A 20061-nucleotide genomic window follows, 5' to 3' on the forward strand; every position below is an offset into this window, starting at 1 on the left:
CCTGTGGAGATAAAGCTGGATACAGCACTGAAGGGAGTTTAAAAGCTTGCAGCCTCTCATAGTTTAGAGAACTAAATTTCTGCAGTTGAAGAAAACCTGATGTCTATGAAATTGTGAGTTTCCGGGCTCCCAGGAAGCCATGCAGTGCCTACCATAAAATGACAGTCTGACATAAAATACTTAATAGCTGTTTAATAGCTCAGATAAAGAAAAGATGCTCCATTTTGTCTGCTGCTCTATGGAAATTTACTGAGACCACACACATAATGTGCAGTGCTGTCACATAAGAAAACACTTCCATTCTTTGCTCCTACTCAAAACATGGCAGTTAATAAAATTTTAATTTCATCCTTAACAATGAAAAAGAACACTCCTAAAGAAAGGGAGATGACCACAGCTAGATAGGCTAGCCACTGCTCTAAACAAGAGGTGCTACCGAATACATATCACATTAGTCTATGGGATGCTCAGCCCCTTCTACAATGCAGCACACACACACATGCCTCCTTCCTCTTTTCTCCACCGAGGAGCAGCACACACCTGTACTGCCAGATCACTGAGAAAATAGTGTTTGCACTCACTCAGCCACCAAGATTCTTAGTTCCATTGCTCGTGAATAGATCACATTCAGGAAAAAGTGCTTTCTGCACTCTTCTCAGCAAGAAGTGGACAAAGTATGCTCCAAAATAAGCCAATAGGTTTTTCAAATTACATTTTAAAAGTCCTCCTTAGAAACAGAGACATTGCCTCATTTACAGATGATAAAACACTTCTCTATACTTACACTCTATACTATCCACTCTTACAGGGGTGAATTCAAGAGGAGATTCTAGCCTGAAGAGAGCTTTTATCTTCTTTCAGCGGTACAGAAACACTGATGAGCAAGCGTGCTGGCACCTCCGCTATGTGAGCTCAGAAGCGCAACAGCTGGGAACGGCAGAAGAGATTGGTAGTGCAGCAAGTAGAAGACATGGTTGGTAATGCTTTTCTCCCATCCAGGCATTGCCAGGAAAGGCAGCTGTTGTATTTGGTAACTATTCCTTGTATGTTTAGTTCTAGCCTAGGGAGCATCATTAACAACTCTTCTATTCCTACAGCTTGCCTTCCCTTCAGTCCATAAAAACCAACAGGAAGGAAGACAGGGTTTTGATAATCATAGTTTGAGCTACACTTTTTGAAGCGCACAGTTCAAGCTATTTTCACAGTATGACTAGGTGCATGGTCCACAAAACATTTCATGAACGTTTATATGAACAAATTTGGTTGGCCCTTAACTGAATTCCAGTCTGATTGAATTCCAGGAACAGGAATATTTCCAGAGAGCATGTTTTAAGTCCAGACTGATAAATAATTTTAGACAATAAATGTTAGAAGGAAAATAAAATTATAACCAAATTCAATTAATCTTTATTTTGCAAAATGAAGACAAAACCAAATAAGTAAAACTTGTCAATACCACAGAGACTTGAATGAACATGAGAAAATAATCATGTTTGCAGACTTTAACATGATTAAAAGGGTAAAAAGCACGGACTGAAATCTGCTCTGTGAATGACTTGGTTTGTTTTTCATGTCATCCTGTTGTTCCTAACTCCAGATCTCATATACATGTCCTTCATGAATGGTGACATTCATTAGCAGTTCGATTACAAGATGTTACAGTAAGCCATTCCTGTGATGCTAGTTGTTACTTCCTAGGCTTTAGGCTAGAGAAAAGCAATACAGTCCACAAAAGCAGAAACTTCTCAATAGGAAGGCTGTATGACTGTCTGGGTTGGAAAATGAATCCAAACTTGCTTTCAGACCTGTGCACATGACAAATGGGATGAGAAAACGATGAAGAGAACTGAGTACATAACATACCCACTAGGTGAGCAATTCCTCTAATTTCCCAGAAGCTCCCTGCAGTAGCAAAGGCCGCTTGTCTAGTGTGACAAATGGGACCTACTTCTATTTTTGCAAGTGAAAGGCTGACACTGAGATTTAAACCATACAGAAATAAAATGCAAAGTAACCTTGAATCACAGAAAGAATCTCATGACAAACATGCATGCTCATTGTGACATATATTTTCAAGAAACTAAATTGCACACAATAGACAGCAAAATAATTTTCTCTGTAGTGCTGCATTATGGCAGCGTTTGTCTTTGTGGAGCAAATACAAAACTGGCTCTCAGATGCTTTGAAACATTAAAAAAAAGTCTTTGAACAGTCCTAGAAAACAAAACCCTAATGTGCTGAACTTCAAGCCTTAAGAACTTTGAGGCACCTGGGTCCTATTTCAGTACGCTGCTTCCTTTGAAAGCTGAATGTCAAATACAGTGTAGCTACCAGATGTAAGGTTACATCAGGTGTCACTGGACCCTAGGCAGGTTTTGACGTAACTCAAGAGGGCTGCACTGACGCCAGCAGACTGTCTCCCTGCTTACCCCAGGTCTGCCTCAGGCCCAGACAAGCAAACTGCTTGCAAGCATCATTAGGTACAACACAGAATACCACTTACTTGTATGGGATGTGTTTGCTTCCATTGACGAGGGCAAGGATGACATTGCCCAGCGCTGACAACGAGAGACAAAGGCCAGAGCTTCCCTCCCGGTTTTTGCTGAGCACTTTCACGCAGCTACCCAGGTCAATAAGGTGCAAGCGGCTGCGACCTCCAGACACTGCCATAAACAAAGCAAGCAAAGAGTTAGCACGTGCCTCCAAAAGCAGCTTCCCAGGAAAGCAAAAGAGTCCCCACGACTTGCAAAGAGGAAACAATCCTAGAGACCTTTCCTAATTCATGTTAGCAGCAGCAGACTCTAAGGGTCCTGTTAACTGACTGTCAGCCTTTATCTCCGTACATGGCTGTCCGCTCCAGACTTGCTTAAAAATTGTCAAGGTTTTCAGTACTCATCTGCTCCTGCAGGTTTAACTCTGTGGGAGTCACTACGGTGGGGTTGGGTTGGTTTTCTTAAAGGTAGCTCTATTAGCTTGTACCTGAATCAGCCCTGGTTTTGTCTCTGTGATTACTCTTCCTCTGTCTGGAAAGTCACAGGCTAGGAATTGCTGCTTGGTGAGCAGTGGTCCTGTCCTCTTTATCTTTCCCATCTCGAATACTGGATCTTCAGAAGAACCTGTGGCATTTGTGGGGCATTCAACTTTGCTTTAAGTCTATATACTTTTACGTTAACATTTGGGTTAAGAAAAGGTTCACCATGCCATGGGTAATGGATTGTTGAAAAGCTGCTCTGTTCTGAAAATACTTTCTGTAAAACTGGCAGTGGATCCCTATGTTTTTTTCTTGTTTACTCAGTATCTTCACAACTACATTTAAAGTGAAAGGGTGCTACCTTTCAAACACCAAGATTAATGGATACTTGCTCTCATTAAAAACCTATGGTTCCTTATGAGCCCAGGCATGGGGACTGTGTACACTTTACAGAAGTGTTTCTAATTCTCTATTTTCTCAGTTTCCCAGGGTTGTTTGGTTGTGGGTTTTTTTTGCATCTGATCTTTGACAGCTTCTCCCTATTCTCAATAGTTTAGAAGCAATCTGTAGGAAAACAGAGTTTTATTACTAGGATCATAACTCAAATATTAGGAGCACTGTTTGAGGACTTGAACATAAACAGGAGTGGAAATACTTTCACATCTGAGTTTACCTCTGTGCAAATAAATTCACAGCCATTTTGACACAGCACCTCAACTTAAGCATCTGGTAAAAAAAGTATTAGTGGTGGGGGAGACCAGTTCACAAGCAAAGATGATGATGGGAGCAACTACATGATGGAAACCTTAGAAAATAACTTTTTCAGATACTTTAATTGCTTTGGAAATGTCTTATCAACCACAAGGATGTTTTTTCAATGACCCTGCATTCAGTAGCTGTGGTGCCATGCCATGGTATGCAGGCATGTAGCTGCCATAGGAGACAGAAGGAAATAGGTTCACATAGATATATGAAGACATCACTGTTAAAACTTCTACATATTGGCAAAAAGGTGATATGCGATCATATAATTTTGCAGATTGGCTCATAGAAAGTCTACTATGAAAATGTATATAAATATGGAAAACATACAGCTACTAAAGACATATATAACTATTAGCTGTAACCTAAAACATCTTAACCTAAACTGAAAAAATAAGGAGAGAAATATTTAATTTTGCAAACACTGCAAAACACAGAGTTCATTGCTTATTGCTACTACCTGGTGTCTTGCATGACACAAAACTTTCTGTAAAAATATAAAGCCTTTCTGTAGAATGTATTATATATAATTCTATAATTCTGTTTCAGTTGTATGTGACAGCTAATTAAAATGAAGAGCAACAAAACTACGAGTAAATTTTTATGATAAAAGACAAAAAGAAACATGAATAAAGAGAAAGAAGAAGAGAAGGTAAGAAAATGGGAGGGAGGGAGGGAGGGAGGGAGGGAGGGAACAAACTTCTTCTGTTAGAGTGGTTTATGCTATGGGATTTGAGAATAATATTCCAAAAATATAGCCAGTATCTCTGTCAAGAGTTCTTAAAATGCAGTAACTTCTGCTTCTTATAAGCCCTGTTAGTTCTTCAGCTATATCAGGTATTAAGCAACATAGGACTTCCATGTCTTAAATTATACTGCGATATTGGTTAAGTTATACTGAGTATCACAAAACAGAAGTGAAGAACAAATGTCCGATTAAAACTAATGATGGTGGCTAGACATCCAAAACGCTGTAACAGTCCGCAGATTTTATGACAACCCATTAAACATGTCCATGGAATTTTCACCACTGTGCTCTCAGTGGTGGGGAGTGGTGGGGTATTTCTCACGGGGAAGTACCCCCATGCACCATAGGCTCCGGCACTCGCTGGAGAGAGTCAGGCTTCCCCGGGGAATGGTCCAGGCAGGTGCACTTTCACCTCCTCTGAACTGCTCATGGAGGACTTTTGCCTCCCCTCTAAGAGTCCCTAAAACTCTTAGACTTTAAGAGTCCTGGAGTCCTCTAAAACTGCTACCCTCAGAAGGCTAAAATCACCTTTTCTGAGTATCCTCCAGTGATTTCCTTAGAAAAACAAAGAAATGTGTTTAGTTCCTACTGAAAATGACTGCAGGTGACTTTAATGAATTATATATAATAAACATTTCTGTTGCTAAGATTACTGGACATTGGGGAAACGAAAAGGAAAGAAATCACTACCCTTCAAAATCTCAGTCATATTTTTTCCACACATATTTCTAGTACACAGTCTGAGGAAATCCAGAATAAGAGAAATTACCGTATCTTTCCTTCTTATTTAATTTATAGGTCAAAGTAAGACATTTTTAGGATGGCAGATCCACTTGCTTGATCTGAAAATTAAGTTATTTGTTAGGCAAGTTCTCCATATTGTGCCTGACAACTATAGAGAAACATCCTAACACTTGTTTTTGTCTATGGCCACAGAGAATTTGCAGAGCTGACAGCTGAAAAATGACTGTGCCAGTTCTGCCACAATGCCATTTATTTCAAAGGTGCTAAGCCTGCTTCATGACATTCCTGGTAATGAATCTAACAAGGAGGTAAGTACAGTACCAATGCGTTACTCTAGCAATCATTTTTTACCAAAATCATATGTTAGCCAGCCCTTTAATCTCTTACCCTTCAGAAGCTGCGTTTCTTTTTTTTTTTTTTCCCCTATCCTTTTTTAATCCTGCTTCTGGAATCTATGTATCTCTACTATCTTCACTTTTTTTTTCTGAAAAGTCCTTCATTACAGCAGGAGACAGTGATAATCACTAGGCGCCCTTTCTGAGCAGCTGGAATTCCCCCCTCATTCAATTATCAGCAAGATCTGACCCTGCCTGTCTCGTGAGGCCACTCAGATATGAGAACTTGAAGACAGGAGGTGGTTTGGCCACAAGGCAAAGGTATAACTAAGGGCAGTGGGCAAAGCATGCCATATTATAATCCAACAGGATCATGCCTTCTTTTTTGAAATGAGTCATTATAGCCACTGGAAAATATTTTTTTCCCTTTTATTAATTGCATTTGAAAATAGTAGAAAATGACTGTGTGTACATGTACTTGCATGCAGTAAAGAGCATGGAGCATTAAACTATTGTAATAATAATTCCCTCAAAATCAGCCATCTTTATTCCTATGAACCAGACTGAGCATTCACAGTCTTCCTTTCCACCGCAGGGTGGCTAATTAATAAACCTTTAGTTAATTGAGATTTCTGCCTGCCAATTCCACAGGGGTTATTACTTAAACACATGCAAACTGTATTTCCATTTAGAGCAACTTTCTGGTTTTCTCTCTTGTAAGTACAGTCAATGTAAATTTTCTGCATTCAAACATTAGACATTAATAGTGCAGTGGTGTTCACCCACTACACATCATAACTTGTAATCTATTCTTTATTACAAATAACCTATGTAGAGCCAGGAGATGAAACATATGCCATTTCTGCAGAATTGCTTAAGCCCACAAATTTAAAGAAGCAGAGGTCTCCGGTATCTTTCAAACAAACATTTTTTCCAGTAAAAAATTAGTATTTAAAAAAAGAATTTTAATGTGAAATTTTTCTTTTTTGGTAGGTGTGCTTCTTATATTATACAAATCTTTTGTCACTGGAACTTACTAAAAACACTCTGTATATCTCCAGCTATAGACAATTTGGGAGATTTGAAAAAGACGATAAATACAATAAAAAATATAAATGGTGCAAGTCAAGTTAAACCTTTTAAAATTATAGAAATGTATAAGTAGACATGGAAGCATCTTTTCCTCATTTACAAGTGGGAGATGGAAGTAAGGACACAAGCCAGTGAAAGTATCCATGGCAAACAGAGGGAGCAAGGCAATCTGAAAAGCCCAGAGCCTTTACAAAGAACCATGAGAGTCCTTTGTGCACGTGCAGTTGGGCCAGCAACTAAAATACCATGTATCTTCAAGAAAAGGTATAGTTCATGCATTGTCGGCATCAGCTATTTAGGTGCCAAAGAGGAACAGCTAATGTAAGAGTGGCAAGGAATTCCCATCGCCACAATATTTTAATCCATGACCTCAACATTATCGGTAAAGATAATACTAAAAGCCAATTTGAAAAGCACTTTTTTTTTAAATACAGAGGCTGACACAGTGCTGAGGACTAACCGTTAGCATCTGCACAACGGCAACTAAATTGGCAAGTGATGGTAACAATCCCCAGTGGCCTTTAACAGGCTTTGGTGAGTCTTTACCAGGCAGGGGGACAGTCTGCTGGTACGAATGGCCCCACCCCATGCTGAATGGAGAATTCTGCTAATTTTCACCACTAAAGAATATTGTTTAAAGCCAGTTTCCAGGCAGGCTTAGAGGAGACAGAAGGGAGCAACAGGATAGCTTACTTCCGCCTTTGCCGCTCTTCTCCATGCGGTACTGGTAGATGTGCAGAGTGAAGAGCATGTGGGAATTGCGGTGATCCTCCTCGTCGCAGTCCCGTTGGCTGCTGCGACGTGAGGCAATGGCGGCGTCGAGGAAGAAGGCGGCCTTCTCTGCCGTAGGGGCGCGGAGCTCGCTCTGATTCTGAAGCTGCAGGTTAACACAAGGGAGAAATGACCTAGAAACTCCCACACAAGTCAACACTACCAGGCAACTTCCCGCAGCCAACACACACTGAACGTGCTGGCTTCTGAAGGGACCGAAAAGAAGGAGGCGCCGACGGAATGAGACCCTCCTCATACTGGCAGTGACAATACCATGCCCTGCAGGAGCCCCACAGTTGAATCCAGGCTTTTGGGGGTTCTCACTTGGGGTACCTCTGATGGCAGTTGTTACACATAAATGCCAGAAACTGGAAATTGCCCTATGGGCTGGACAGATGCAAATATTTGTTCCTTCATTTTCCCAGAATTTTAAGCTATTTATGCTTATTAAATATTCATTATTTTCATTACTTGCGGTTTTTTTCCCCCTGCATTGCTGGCTCTGGCAATCACTGTGTCCTTCCGATGGTTAGAAGTAAAAGAAAAAAAATTGTGGAAGACACGTCAATCCTAAACTCAACAACTGGTGGAGACTGGCAGGGGCAGGAATATATTTTACCCTTCAGAAAGTGCTAGAAGGAAGCAGTCCACTGATAAATGTGGGAAATAACAGGACTGAAGCTTGTGCTCAGCCCCATAGCATGTGGGGAGCAGCACAGAAGAGAAGCCATTTTCTTGCCCTTTCATACCACAAGCTTATGCACCTGCTCACGAGCCAGGGCAATCCATTAAATAGAACAAGGCAGGTAATGTACATACGTCCACATTTGCTGGACCTCAATCCCAGACACCAGCCTGCTCTTATCTCTCCAAAGTGATAGACAGCCTAGGAGAGCCGATATTATTAACCCCCCATAGCGTTAAGAATGCACACGTTTCATGTCATCTAAGATTAGTGTGTGGAAGGGACATGTGACAGCGCAATCCGATGGCATTAGTTTAGGCAGTATGCAGAGCTTGCCCACAGCCCCTAGGACAGTCTTGTTTTCTCTGGGGTAAAAGCAGCGAGGAAGTCCCATTCTCAGGGTTTGTCCCCCTGCCATGTAACACAGCTAAAAGTTAAGTTTTCCTAAAGACGACAGTGCTCCTGTCTTCTCTTTGTGACCATTAATCAGCCCGAGGAGGGATAAAGCTGAGGCTGTGCGTGGGATGGGGTGTCGCAGCTGAAGGCTAAGCTCTCTCTGGAAAGAGGGAGGCGGGCAGGAAGGAGTTAAGAAGGCAAGCAGACAGGCCAGTCTGTGGGCTGATCTCACTAATGTAAGCAAAAGGAAAATGTGCATACTTGGAAAGGCCCAATCACAGACAGTATGACATATGGTGATTACTCATTTGCTATACACACTGCTGATTTTGTACATCTGTATGGCTATAATATAATATCCTCCCATCATCTGCGGATTTTGAGAATTCAGGTGTAGGACACATGACTCCAGAATGACACTGTTGTCTTGTAAACACACAAAAAGGCATTTTTTCTTGCAGTTTAATTCAGTGTTTTATACTGCAGAGATACACAGATGCCTCACGGAGCTACCTTTTCTTCACTGATCTAAAAGAATTCATTTTGTATATGGCTGCTCTGTCTGTATCTATATGAAAATAAGCAACAATAATGGGATATGTATTATTATTGCTATTGTGCTTAAATACTTCAGCACAGAATTAAGCTCTAAGGAGAGGTTAGCCGTTACACGGTTATGTAACATACGTCTGCTAAGTCAGATCCCAACTGGCCCATCTATCACCCCAACGGGAACTGTGAATACTCAAGTCTCCCATCTTATATTCACTAGACTGCACCCATTACTGGATACCAGCAGATGAGACAGATCTCTTGTGATACTGTAAGTATTTCATAAAGCACCAAAGCCAGGAGTCAAGTGAGAATGAGAACCCTATTTGTTATTTAAAATCAAGACACAACTTCTTAGTCCTCGGGTAGAATGGAAAAGAATGGAAAATATGATCTAAGTATGTCCAAAAGGCTTAAACCACAAAGAGATAAACCACAAAATTTATTACCTGCTATTTAAAATGTCACAATTCATGTCTTTTGTGGATGTGAATCATGATTTCTAGATGCTTGGAGCTGGAAATAGGGTACATGACCCTGTAGGTCTGTTCCCTCCTCCCTCCATTCCCCATCCTTAGATAGGCAGTGCTCTGCAGGTTCTGGATGGAAGCAGCCTTTGCCTTTAAGGTTGAAAGAATGTAATCAAGCTCCATCTTACTGGTTTGCTCCCTCTTCATCTACTCATAAAAAAATCAGATTAGCTCCCTCCCAGACAGCAAAATGAAAGTATTGGCCTTTTTTCTCCTCAAACCAAGGCTGGGGGGGGTGGGGTGGGGGGGCAATAGGGCTGCTGAGACTTTCTAGTGGTTACCCAGGAAATACATGAGCCAGTTACTCACCCCTGCTAAACCTCCAAACCTGAGAAGAGTTTGAGTTATTCTTGGCTTCCCCAGCTCAGGAATTTACTTCTTGGCAGCAATTAATAAGTAGCGATTAATGCTTCCTACAACATCGCTAATGCAAGTGCTATAAATAATGTAGTTTATAAAGAGATAAACAGCCATATTAATGGCCTCCAGCTATTTGTGCAGTAGTGTAAATATTTTAGCTTGTTGTTTTACAGATGAGAGATCACACTTTTTTCTTTTTTTTTTTTTTTAAGAATGAGGTGAATTTTTGTTTGCACTGAGTGTTTTCACATTTTATTGCAAACACAAGCCCCTACTCAACATCAGTTACACCAGAGGTACAAATATTTAGGCCAGGAGAGCAGATGACCCTGCAGCTGCAGGTCATAAAGTTCTTGCATGTTTTAAAGTAAACACTTTCAAGTCTATAAACTTTATGCTCTGGGTAGTTCTTGAATTTGAACCATCTCAATAGCTAAAAAAAAAAAAAAGTCACATTGCTTGTTTCAGTATAAAATGAACCTTGGATTCACCTGCATGCCACAAATGGGGTCTTCACAAAGGTAGACACCTGGGGACTGGCCATCTTGCAGGCTGCCAGTAGCCACTTCTGACAACAGATCTCTCAGATTTTCTTCTTTCCCCCACACTTCCACTGCAGAAATTCGGACCGAGAAGCGGGCTCCTGTCTTCTCTTTGCGTTCATTAATCAACTTGAAGAGCCAGGAGATGGCACAAGGGATTATGCCAAGGTTTTGCATGGAATCATCCTTCCCGATCATGGTGTATGACTTCCCTGTCAGGAACAGGGCGATGGAGAAAAGATAACATCACTCCCAGGACCTTCACAGCCTTCTGCCAGGAGAGATTATCCTGCACAGCCTCATGAAAACACCTTCTTTGCTACAAAAAGGGCAGTCAGCAAGGGGGAAAGATAGGCAGGCAGACAAATAGTACATGGAAAATGGAGGGCATTTAAAACCAACAGATGAAATTTTGAGCTGCTTTCAAAAATCGTTACCTCATGCATTTCCCTGACATCCCCCATTCCCTAGACAGGGCACTGCAGGTCCCTACCATACAACTCTGCAGGCTCTGATGTGGGTAAATAGTGGGGGAAACTGAGCAGAACAGGAGTGCTGTAGTCTCTAAAAATCCCTGCTTTTGATACTGTGAGTGCGGTATTCTTTGAATACCATTTTACTTCAAAGCACTATATTAGGCTTCATACGCTGGGGTTTGGATTGACATAAACCTGGGCCCAGGATCATAAAGATGTAACTTCATACAGAAAAAAAACCCCATGTACATGTGGTCATTTGATGCATAAGTGGATCCACAACAAGAAGTACTTTATCTGGGTCAAAACCTTCCCCTGGTTTGCTTTTATTTGACTCTGCAATTATAGCTCTGGCTTGTCTCTGCTATAAAAGTTTGCTGATTAAGAACAGACACATAGTACTATCTTATACTGCTTTAGGTGTCACTGCATATAATGCTCTTAAACAAGTTTCCTAAAGCTCCTATATTTATAAGCCAAATGACAAAGGTATACATCCTTTCAGGCAAGCACTTGTGGCTCCTTTACCTAGTTTCATATCTTATGTTGAATCTATATGGAAAAAGGTCAGCGAAGAAAACACTTCTATGCATGGGTCTGTGGCAAAGTCTGGGTCTGCCCATAGTTGGTGGAGTGCCCATAGTTGGCAGTTAACAGAGCAACTGCAGAGACTTGTGGCTAGGCCACCTCTCTAACGAACATGTAGCACTTGTGAGACACCATTATCTGATGGCTTTCTTTTCCATCTCATTTGCCATCTCGTTTTTGGCAGGTCACAGGGGGTTAAATATCCAGGTGCTCATCCTAGTGTTACTCCTGCCTGGCCCAGAGGGTCCTTGTGGTTAGTTGGACCAGTGGCCCTGCTCTATTCATTGTACCGAATCTGGTGGCATTGCAGTATTCGGTACTCTCCAGTTTTTGTCACCTATAATTTGGGATAATCATGGCCTGATACAGCTTCATCTTCTTTATCACTTGAAAAACTGAATTATCCTTTTAAGTTGTGTGTGTACGTCTGAGCTTCTTTGAGACAGTAAAGAATGGAGATCATTACACACATACAATACAACCCTCCAGTAAAGAGACAGTATTTTCAAAATACTATTAGATAAGCATGAATAAAATATATGATTAGTCTTGAAATCCAGTTATTTCAAAAGAATAGTGTGTTAATGATGATTCTCTTTTTTACTGTCTTTCCATGAATACCTGAAATGCTGTTGATGCATTTGCAAAGATGGAGTTTCGATCCATTCGTAGCATTCAGTTAACCATTAGAACAGGATTTGTTGGAAACAGAATAGGAAGAGGTTAGTAATGAGTGAATTGTCTAATCAGGGAATAGAATATAAATCAAACTATTTGAGTGCCCAGTCACAGCACTTGAATAGTGCCATCCCAAACATCAAGTACTTGAGTGAATACTCACAGCCTTTACACAGCATGATAAAAGCGGTATTTTGGCAAACAGTCTCCAATACCAAGCACGTTTGCAAAACTGTAGATCAGTGTTGGTTCAATTATTAACAATTCACTGTTGGATCATTCATTAACAATTAACAAGACAGTGCTAAAAATTGCTATAGTAGTCAGGGGGCGGGATGAAGCAACAACTCAAAGACAACTTCTGTTTCAATGAGCATGCTGTCCAACATTTAGACAATATGCAAAGTGAATAGATGTGTGAGAGGTGAAGGTGTAGTACAAGGTCATGCACAGTGTACCACTTTCAAGCACAATTACTATGCACAGACAAATGAAAGGTTTTTTTCCCTAATCTAATGTACTAGCAATCTTGGGTTAAAAATATTCACTTTGCTGCTTGAGTAGGGAAATTTAACAATACCAACCAAGCTTGGCATGGCCAAAGCAGAACACACAGCCATCTGCCCCATTGACCACAGACTGGATCACCTCAGCCACAGTTCCAGCACATACTTCAGCCTGTCACAGGTATTTAAAAAAAAAAAAAGAGAAAAAAGAAGAAAAAAAAAAGACAGACAAAAAAACCCATTAACAATAATAAGGAAAATCAATAGAGCATTTTCACTGGAAAATGGTCATGTCACTGTCAGTGCTCCAGATATCATGTTGAAGTATCAAAAAGTCTAATCCTGCTTGTCTCATTCATGTGACCTATGCTGTTGATGGGAATGACATTACTTGCGTAACCATCTGAAGCGGGACTTTTGCTCTGTGTCAAGTAAGTTACATTTGCTGAAGCATCAACATCCTTTGTGGGGTTAAACAAAATACACATACTGTAAGGAGATGTGGTTGTTTTGTTAGAACTGCCTATTTAGGGGACTTGAAAAATACATTTTTCATTAAAATACAATCAAATATTGAGGAATTTTTACAGGCTTTATTATTTGCCCAAGTATGGACTGAGTTCAAGTCCATTAGCAGGTGGGTAAGGACTATAAGGGGAACAAACAGCCTCTTTGGTATTAGGTAAGTGACATTTCTTAATTTTTTTCTATGTTATTATAAGTTGTCTTAGCTTGTAGCAGCAGTAGACCCCATTCTGAAGACTGTAGCAGTATTTTAAGAAGTACAGCACACAAATTTACCCCAGGCATTCTTAGATTTAAGGTTCAAGCAGGCTGAATGGTCTACAGCGCTTCTGCAGCAACTGCCTATCAATGGTGGGTGAAACTAAATCAGAACTCGCAGTTTAGGCTTTTATGTGAAGCACTTCGCATTTGATAATAAACCATGTAAATTCACCTAGTTCATGGGTGTTTCTAGACTGTGTCTACAATAGAAATAAAATGGGCCAAGAAAGGGACTGTTCACAGGCCAGCCCTTGAACTGCATCCAGGCATCAGTCAGGGAGGTGCTAGCTGCTTGGACCAGAACTAGGTCATGGATTCACCTAATGATACAATCATATGACAGTGCTTTAGCTGGCCCTGTGTCCTAGCTCTGTTTCATTTATGAGTATGAAAACAGCCTTACAGTACAGTTTTCTAATTATACTTTGCAATGTTACTTTACTCTTCTACTACCCTCCTCATGACATTTGGGTAACATATTTCATCAAACCAAGTAAGTCTAATAAAAATAGGAAATCTGAATATAGACATATGAATAAAGATTTGAGGAATAAAATCCCTATCCTCCTACTGTAAACTGTACAATAGAAAGCTGTATAAATAATCCTTGACTTCTTAATGAATAGAGGATTGCATTAGAGAACTGCAGTTCTGATCAGACTACAGCATACAACAAATAATAAGATTTTATAATATACAGTAACTTGTGGATATCGAGGATTTGCCTACTAGGCACCATTTAGCGATGTATTGCATGTATAATTTTAGGAGCAATCATTTACAGTACAGAATAAAGAAAGCACACAATTATCAAGATACAACTTAATAAACTGATTTCATTATTGATGACATTGGTGGACCAAATTGAGCCCTGGTCTAACTCCACTGAAACTATTACTGTCACCAGAAACAAATTTGGCTCTGGTGCATGCTATTGTTTCGAGAACTATTCTGATGATACGTTGCCTACCTGCGATGCATCTTGGGGGAAAACTGCATCGAAAGCAAACATCTTGGGTGGAACCTGGTTGCCCCTTTTCTGGAAAGCACTCTGACCTCCGCAGGCCAACGGGTCATACAGTGTGATTTGCTTCTTACGAGGGTCAACTTTTAAGAAAGAGCTGGACTCAGACGTGTCTCTGGCAAGCGTGGAAGAAATGCGCACCATGACTTTGACCTGTCAGCAAACACACAAAAAGATGACTGCATTTGATTAGTCTATTGGATGCTCTAGACTGGTATGCTGAAAGAACTTTCCAAATCATACTTGCTTGCTGTAGCTAGTGTCTCAGTGGAAGTCAGTGAAGACACAGGAATTATTATAGGCAGAATTTGGCCTAAAATACACAGTGAATAAAGCCAGAACTCACCTCCATCTACTTCAACAAGCAACTTGTGTATTTAGAATTACGAGGTACAACATGGCGTTTTAGTGCTGATGTTAGACAAGTACAATGATGAGGTATTACATCACCTTGTCTTATTCTCAATATAAATTGAAAATTAACTGTACCCCAGTGGCCCAATTAAGAAAGCTGAAAGGTAATCTAGACTGCTAAGCTATTAGAACTGCTGTGGTTTCTAAGAAGCAGTCTGATCAATAAAAGCCCATAAAAGCCAGATCTGTAATTTACACCTTTCTGATTCTACTCCAAATGCAAAAGGATGAAGTGCTCAGTTCTAAGTGTCATCATCAAAGACTTGTGAAAAGAGCCGTGTTTTAATGGTCAGATTTTGAAATTGTCATCAAGGGAGTGGAATGTAATAAGCAATTAAAGATTTGTTAAAACATGTTAGCTCACAACTCATTAAATGGCTACATAATAAGATATTATTCCTAAGACAAAAGTACATCTTCATGGATTTAATGAGGTTACACTGCATCCTTAGCCCAGCTAGTAAGCAATGTAGATGTAAGTGAAACTGATGACAATCCATCCAGCTTTGGTTCTCCCCATAAATTCACCACATGCAGACACACGAGTTCCTGAACTTTGCAGGGCAAACACCACCTCTCCGCCAGCTCTTGCCTCTAGCTGCATCTGCACACACTTTGTCCTAGAGCAGACTGACTTTCACATGAGCCAGACAGAACTTTATCTTAATGCTCCTTAACTTTATGTCACTTGTATCACACCCTCCCACGGTTGGCATGCTAGTGACCACAAAGGGTGACCTTAGCACAGGATGGGAGCATATCTGCTTTTGGAATAGTAGATGCACCCTGGGAGGAGGTTATAGCACTAAAAGTTAGACAAGGCTGCAGTTCCTGTTGGCCTCAGTGGGACTAGTGTTCTCCGTATGTAGATCTCATTTCATGCTGGCCTAAGCTCACTCCACATGGAAATAAATCAGATGTTTTGAGGGGTAAAATCTGGGCAAATTAATTTTTGACACAACTCCTTTGAAGACAATTCAATGAGACCAGAGATTAATTGTTCTTCATGCTTTCTCTATACCACCACAAGCATCTTAAATGATTACCTGAGATATACGCACCTACACTGCAGGCTGGCTAAAGTTATTCTTTTTGCTGTAAGCGTAATACAAATGCGTTCCTGGACAGAACAGCCCCTGGCCCAAATTCAGTAGCACACACAAATCTGTGCAACAGTCTTCAGCAAAAATCACATGCTAACAAAAATAAAGATGGATGCATGAGTGACGGACACTGAACACCAGTAACAGCAATAGATTCTTTGAACTCATTTGGTAATTTGTAGACCCTAGAGTATTCTCCCAGGCCAGCTTCACACCCGTGTAACTCGTTCAAATTACTCCTGATTTACATTACATTGATTGAGAAGACAATTAAAGTCTGCAAAATACATGCCCACTATATGCCATGGGAGCTGTAACTATAGCAAAAACCCAACAAGCAGGCAAGATACAGGCAAACTTCAGTCCTGAGAAACACATATCAAGATTCAGAACTGCATACATAACTGTGGTGCAATAAGCTAGGCAGACCAAAAGAGATTTTAAAACATCTGAGCTAGACATATCTTCTGAGGAGACAGGCAAGTTTGTGATCTGGGAATCAGGCTGAGACTGGGGATCTAGGACCTCTTCCAACAGCTGTGCCTCAGATGCAGTACAATTGTGAACTAGTAATGCAATCTGTTTCATGGTCCCCACCTGTAAAATGGGTTGAGTCACAGCTTACTTCACTGTAAGCATATGGATACATTCAGTCACTACCGGGTTCAGAGGACTGACAGTTGCCATTAGGTAGGCACTCCATTATTAAACATTATTATGCATGTAACCTAAACCAAGGATTCGTGCAAAGCATTTCCCAGTAGTGGTTATGACAGGAGTAAATCAACTAAGCTACAGCAGTAGAAACAATGGGAGACCACAGCCTCCTGCCCTGCTGTTTCACAGTCCTTCATGCAATTTATGGCTGGGGGTGGCAGGGGGAGGCTCAGACTCCGTGCTGGCCCCTGCAGTCCTTGCCATGGGGGAGGCAGCGCGAAGACAGGTGAATGTAACTCAGCCAGCTGTGGGGATAGCACAGGAACTTAATGGACTTAAAAGACTTCAGTTCAATTTAAGGAACAGACAGGCTGAAGATCACAGTGCTGCTCTGGGGAAGGCAGAAATACAGTACAGTTAATTTGAAACTAACTGAGCAGTGAAGTTTAAGAACTCTAATACTTTATGCTTGCAATTTATATTTAAATAAACTGTAAATTGAACTTCTCCTTAAAAAGAAGAAAGCAGGTTTTCTGCTTCACTTCCCATGTGTCATTACTCCTTTAGTCCAATGCTACAGTTTCCCGCTAATCTCTTGTAATTGAAGGGTTTAAGAGATACCACTTGTGATTAATGAGACCACTCAGCCTGCCAGAAATTCTTATTTGAATCCCAGTGATCAGGTCTTGGCAGCGCCCAGCCTTAGACGCACCTCTGACTGTTTCTACAGGGAAACATGAAAGTAGTCTCTCGAGACATGCGCTGTTGGTAAAACAAACAACCTGGGCCTAATTTTGATCTAATTTTACACTCATGCAAATCTGGCTGAACTCAGAAAGAATTACCCTAGCTTAAGAGTGGAGAGAGAGAGAGAGAATAAAAGGTCACTTGCACTGCATCATTACTGTGCCTCTTCTAGGATATAACTTCACTTCTGAATTCTGCTCATCCTGAAAGCATTTTTAAATGTGTTGTCTCCTGTGAGGTCACAGGATTGTATTTGACAACTATTCAATCAAACAGGACCCCCATTTACTTCTCTGGATTTCAGCTCCTGCCTACAAAGATTTGTCCTGCTCTTGAATGAGTTTTACAGTCATTGAATTTCACAGTATTACTCCTGATATGCAAAGCCACAAATGAAAGCACAGAGCTGCACTGTTTAGGTTTCCTCAACAAGGTTCCTTTGTATTTTTGTATATATGTGTTTATTTTATATATATATGTGTGTGTGTATTTAAATTATATACACTATTTTTTAAAAAAATGCATATACATTTTCTGAACATACATAAAAATTTAATATATATACATTTTTCATAAATTTCTCTCTAAATTGTAATTATTTGCACCGAGTTCTTCCTTCATGGGTACCTTTCAGTAGCATCAAAAGAAGATCGAGGGGAACTGCTGTAATATCACTATGCTTCTGTATTTTAAACATAAGCACAGACTTTTTAATCAGCTCTATTATAATTTCAGCTGCCTGAACCATGTTCCTTTGTCTTCTCCTTTTTCATCTAGTCCATCCCTATATACACATCAACTATCTTTTAAAGAGGGAATTTGCTAATTGCAGGATTTTTCCCCAGCTAAACTCAATTTGTGACCTACCATGGGCCTTTTGTTATGTTTTTACTCTGTGGAGAAGGACAAAGGTTCAGCACACTCTGCAAAGTAGAACTGGTGCCAGAGGAAAAAAAAAAAAAAGAAAACAAGAGTCCAGCCCCAGCCACTGACACTCCCATGTCTCCCATGCCCACAGGGGTCTGTCTGGAGGACCAGCAGGGAAAAAAGCACGGATGGTGGGAGAGGTAAGCGGTGTCAAATCTGTATTAAACACGAATAACTACAAACAGGCTAGAATGAGGCAACGCAAGCAGAGATTGGCGCTGGGCATATTATCACTTCCTTCTACTCTTTCCTGTAAGATTTCATTTGGGGTTCATTTATCTAATTACTGCAGGGACAGGGCTAGACAGCTGTTGCTTTGGGCACTGTGTTTGCCGCTATGAGCTGCTTTTCTCATCAATCATCTGAGCAGCTTCTGCTGGACATGTGCTGGGTAGTGGTGGGAGGCAGGAGCTGCAGTGCAGTCGCAGGCAAGACAGGCCAGCGGGGTATTGAGCTGTATTAGCACTCCATCAATGTAATGGCAGTCACTGGCTGCAGGAACAGCCTTACTGGGGGTTAATGAAGGGTAGGTTTTGTAATTTCTCACTCTTACAGTTGTAAATAATGGTGGCAAGCATGCATTTTTGCTGTGGCCAGCCACAAAATACTACAGCACGAGAAAATCTATGACATCCCAAATGCTTAAGCACATACATGCTTTTTCATGATGGATGTAAAGCTAGAAGCCCTTCTACAGTGCCCAGGGAATGTGAAATAGTCTGTTAAGCATTTTAAAGGATCTTTCTTACACATCATGAGACAATTAACTGATCATGCTAACCTGAAATCTAGGAGATTAAGATAAACAGGCTGAGCCAGATCGAGGCAAATACAGAATTGTATGAGTGGACGTTGTTTTAATGGAAGTCTCCTGGTCACATTGGGGGGGGCGGGGGGGGAGGAAATCAAAAAAGTTAAATTATGCAGTGTAAACTGGTCAAGAAACATGTAGAAACAGGCCTCATTCCCCTCTCTTTCTGTTTTCACAAACTCTTGTAGGCTTCAATGCTTCACTTTAGCACAAATTAGAAAACACTCAGGCCTGATTGCTCATGTTTGTTGTGGAAATGCCTGTTAGCTACCTTGGTAAAGCAGTGAAAGCGATTGAAAAAGCAATACCATTAGAGCTTGCAGGTCTCCTCTGTTTCTTTCTTGTGTAATTGCTAAACTTTACCAGCTCATCAACCCCATCCTATACAGAAGTTAAACTAATTTGCACTTCTAGCAATAACGGGAAGTAGTGCAAGTATACTGTACCCAAACACCAATTGTATTTTTCAAAGAACTTGCCCTGACCAGGATTGTACTATTTTTCAATTGGATGATGTAACTTTATTAGTAAAGGTGTGAAATATGTGAAATATGCTTAGGTCACAGGCCATGGCTGAGTGACCTCGTCTTGTTTGTGTCAGCAGTAGGCTTTGAGTTTTGTCACTGTAGTTTTGTATGGTCAAAAGACAGTGCTGAGCACTGACACTGTCTGAAACCAGCATGTACGTCAGCCCAGTCCCTCAGCTGTCGCACTGCTACTTCAGCATTTAGTAGATTAGCATAAAGCCCTGCAACTTTCTGCTGTTCTTCAAAAAAATAAATAATAGAAAATGCATGAGGATCATCCTGTCATGGAAACAATCTTCCCCTAAGTTTCCCCACATGCCACAAACAGA

At 40.7% G+C, this 20061-nt stretch overlaps 1 protein-coding gene across 1 annotated transcript in view; it reads right to left on the minus strand.

Annotated features, from left to right (window-relative positions):
• KIF26B (kinesin family member 26B) overlaps positions 1-20061 on the minus strand; it is a gene marked incomplete at its 3' end in the record, with an annotated part of 158517 nt that overhangs the window by 30526 nt on the left and 107930 nt on the right. Inside the window, exons 4-8 of the mRNA XM_010288200.1 lie at positions 14493-14699; positions 12815-12908; positions 10438-10700; positions 7346-7529; positions 2504-2663 (exon numbers count right to left, since the gene is read on the minus strand). Coding sequence (XP_010286502.1) covers positions 2504-2663; positions 7346-7529; positions 10438-10700; positions 12815-12908; positions 14493-14699 — 908 coding nt within the window. The remainder of the gene's footprint in view (positions 1-2503; positions 2664-7345; positions 7530-10437; positions 10701-12814; positions 12909-14492; positions 14700-20061) is intronic.

Source organism: Phaethon lepturus, unplaced genomic scaffold (assembly GCF_000687285.1).
Source record: "Phaethon lepturus isolate BGI_N335 unplaced genomic scaffold, ASM68728v1 scaffold15445, whole genome shotgun sequence".
Lineage (NCBI taxonomy): Eukaryota > Metazoa > Chordata > Aves > Phaethontiformes > Phaethontidae > Phaethon > Phaethon lepturus.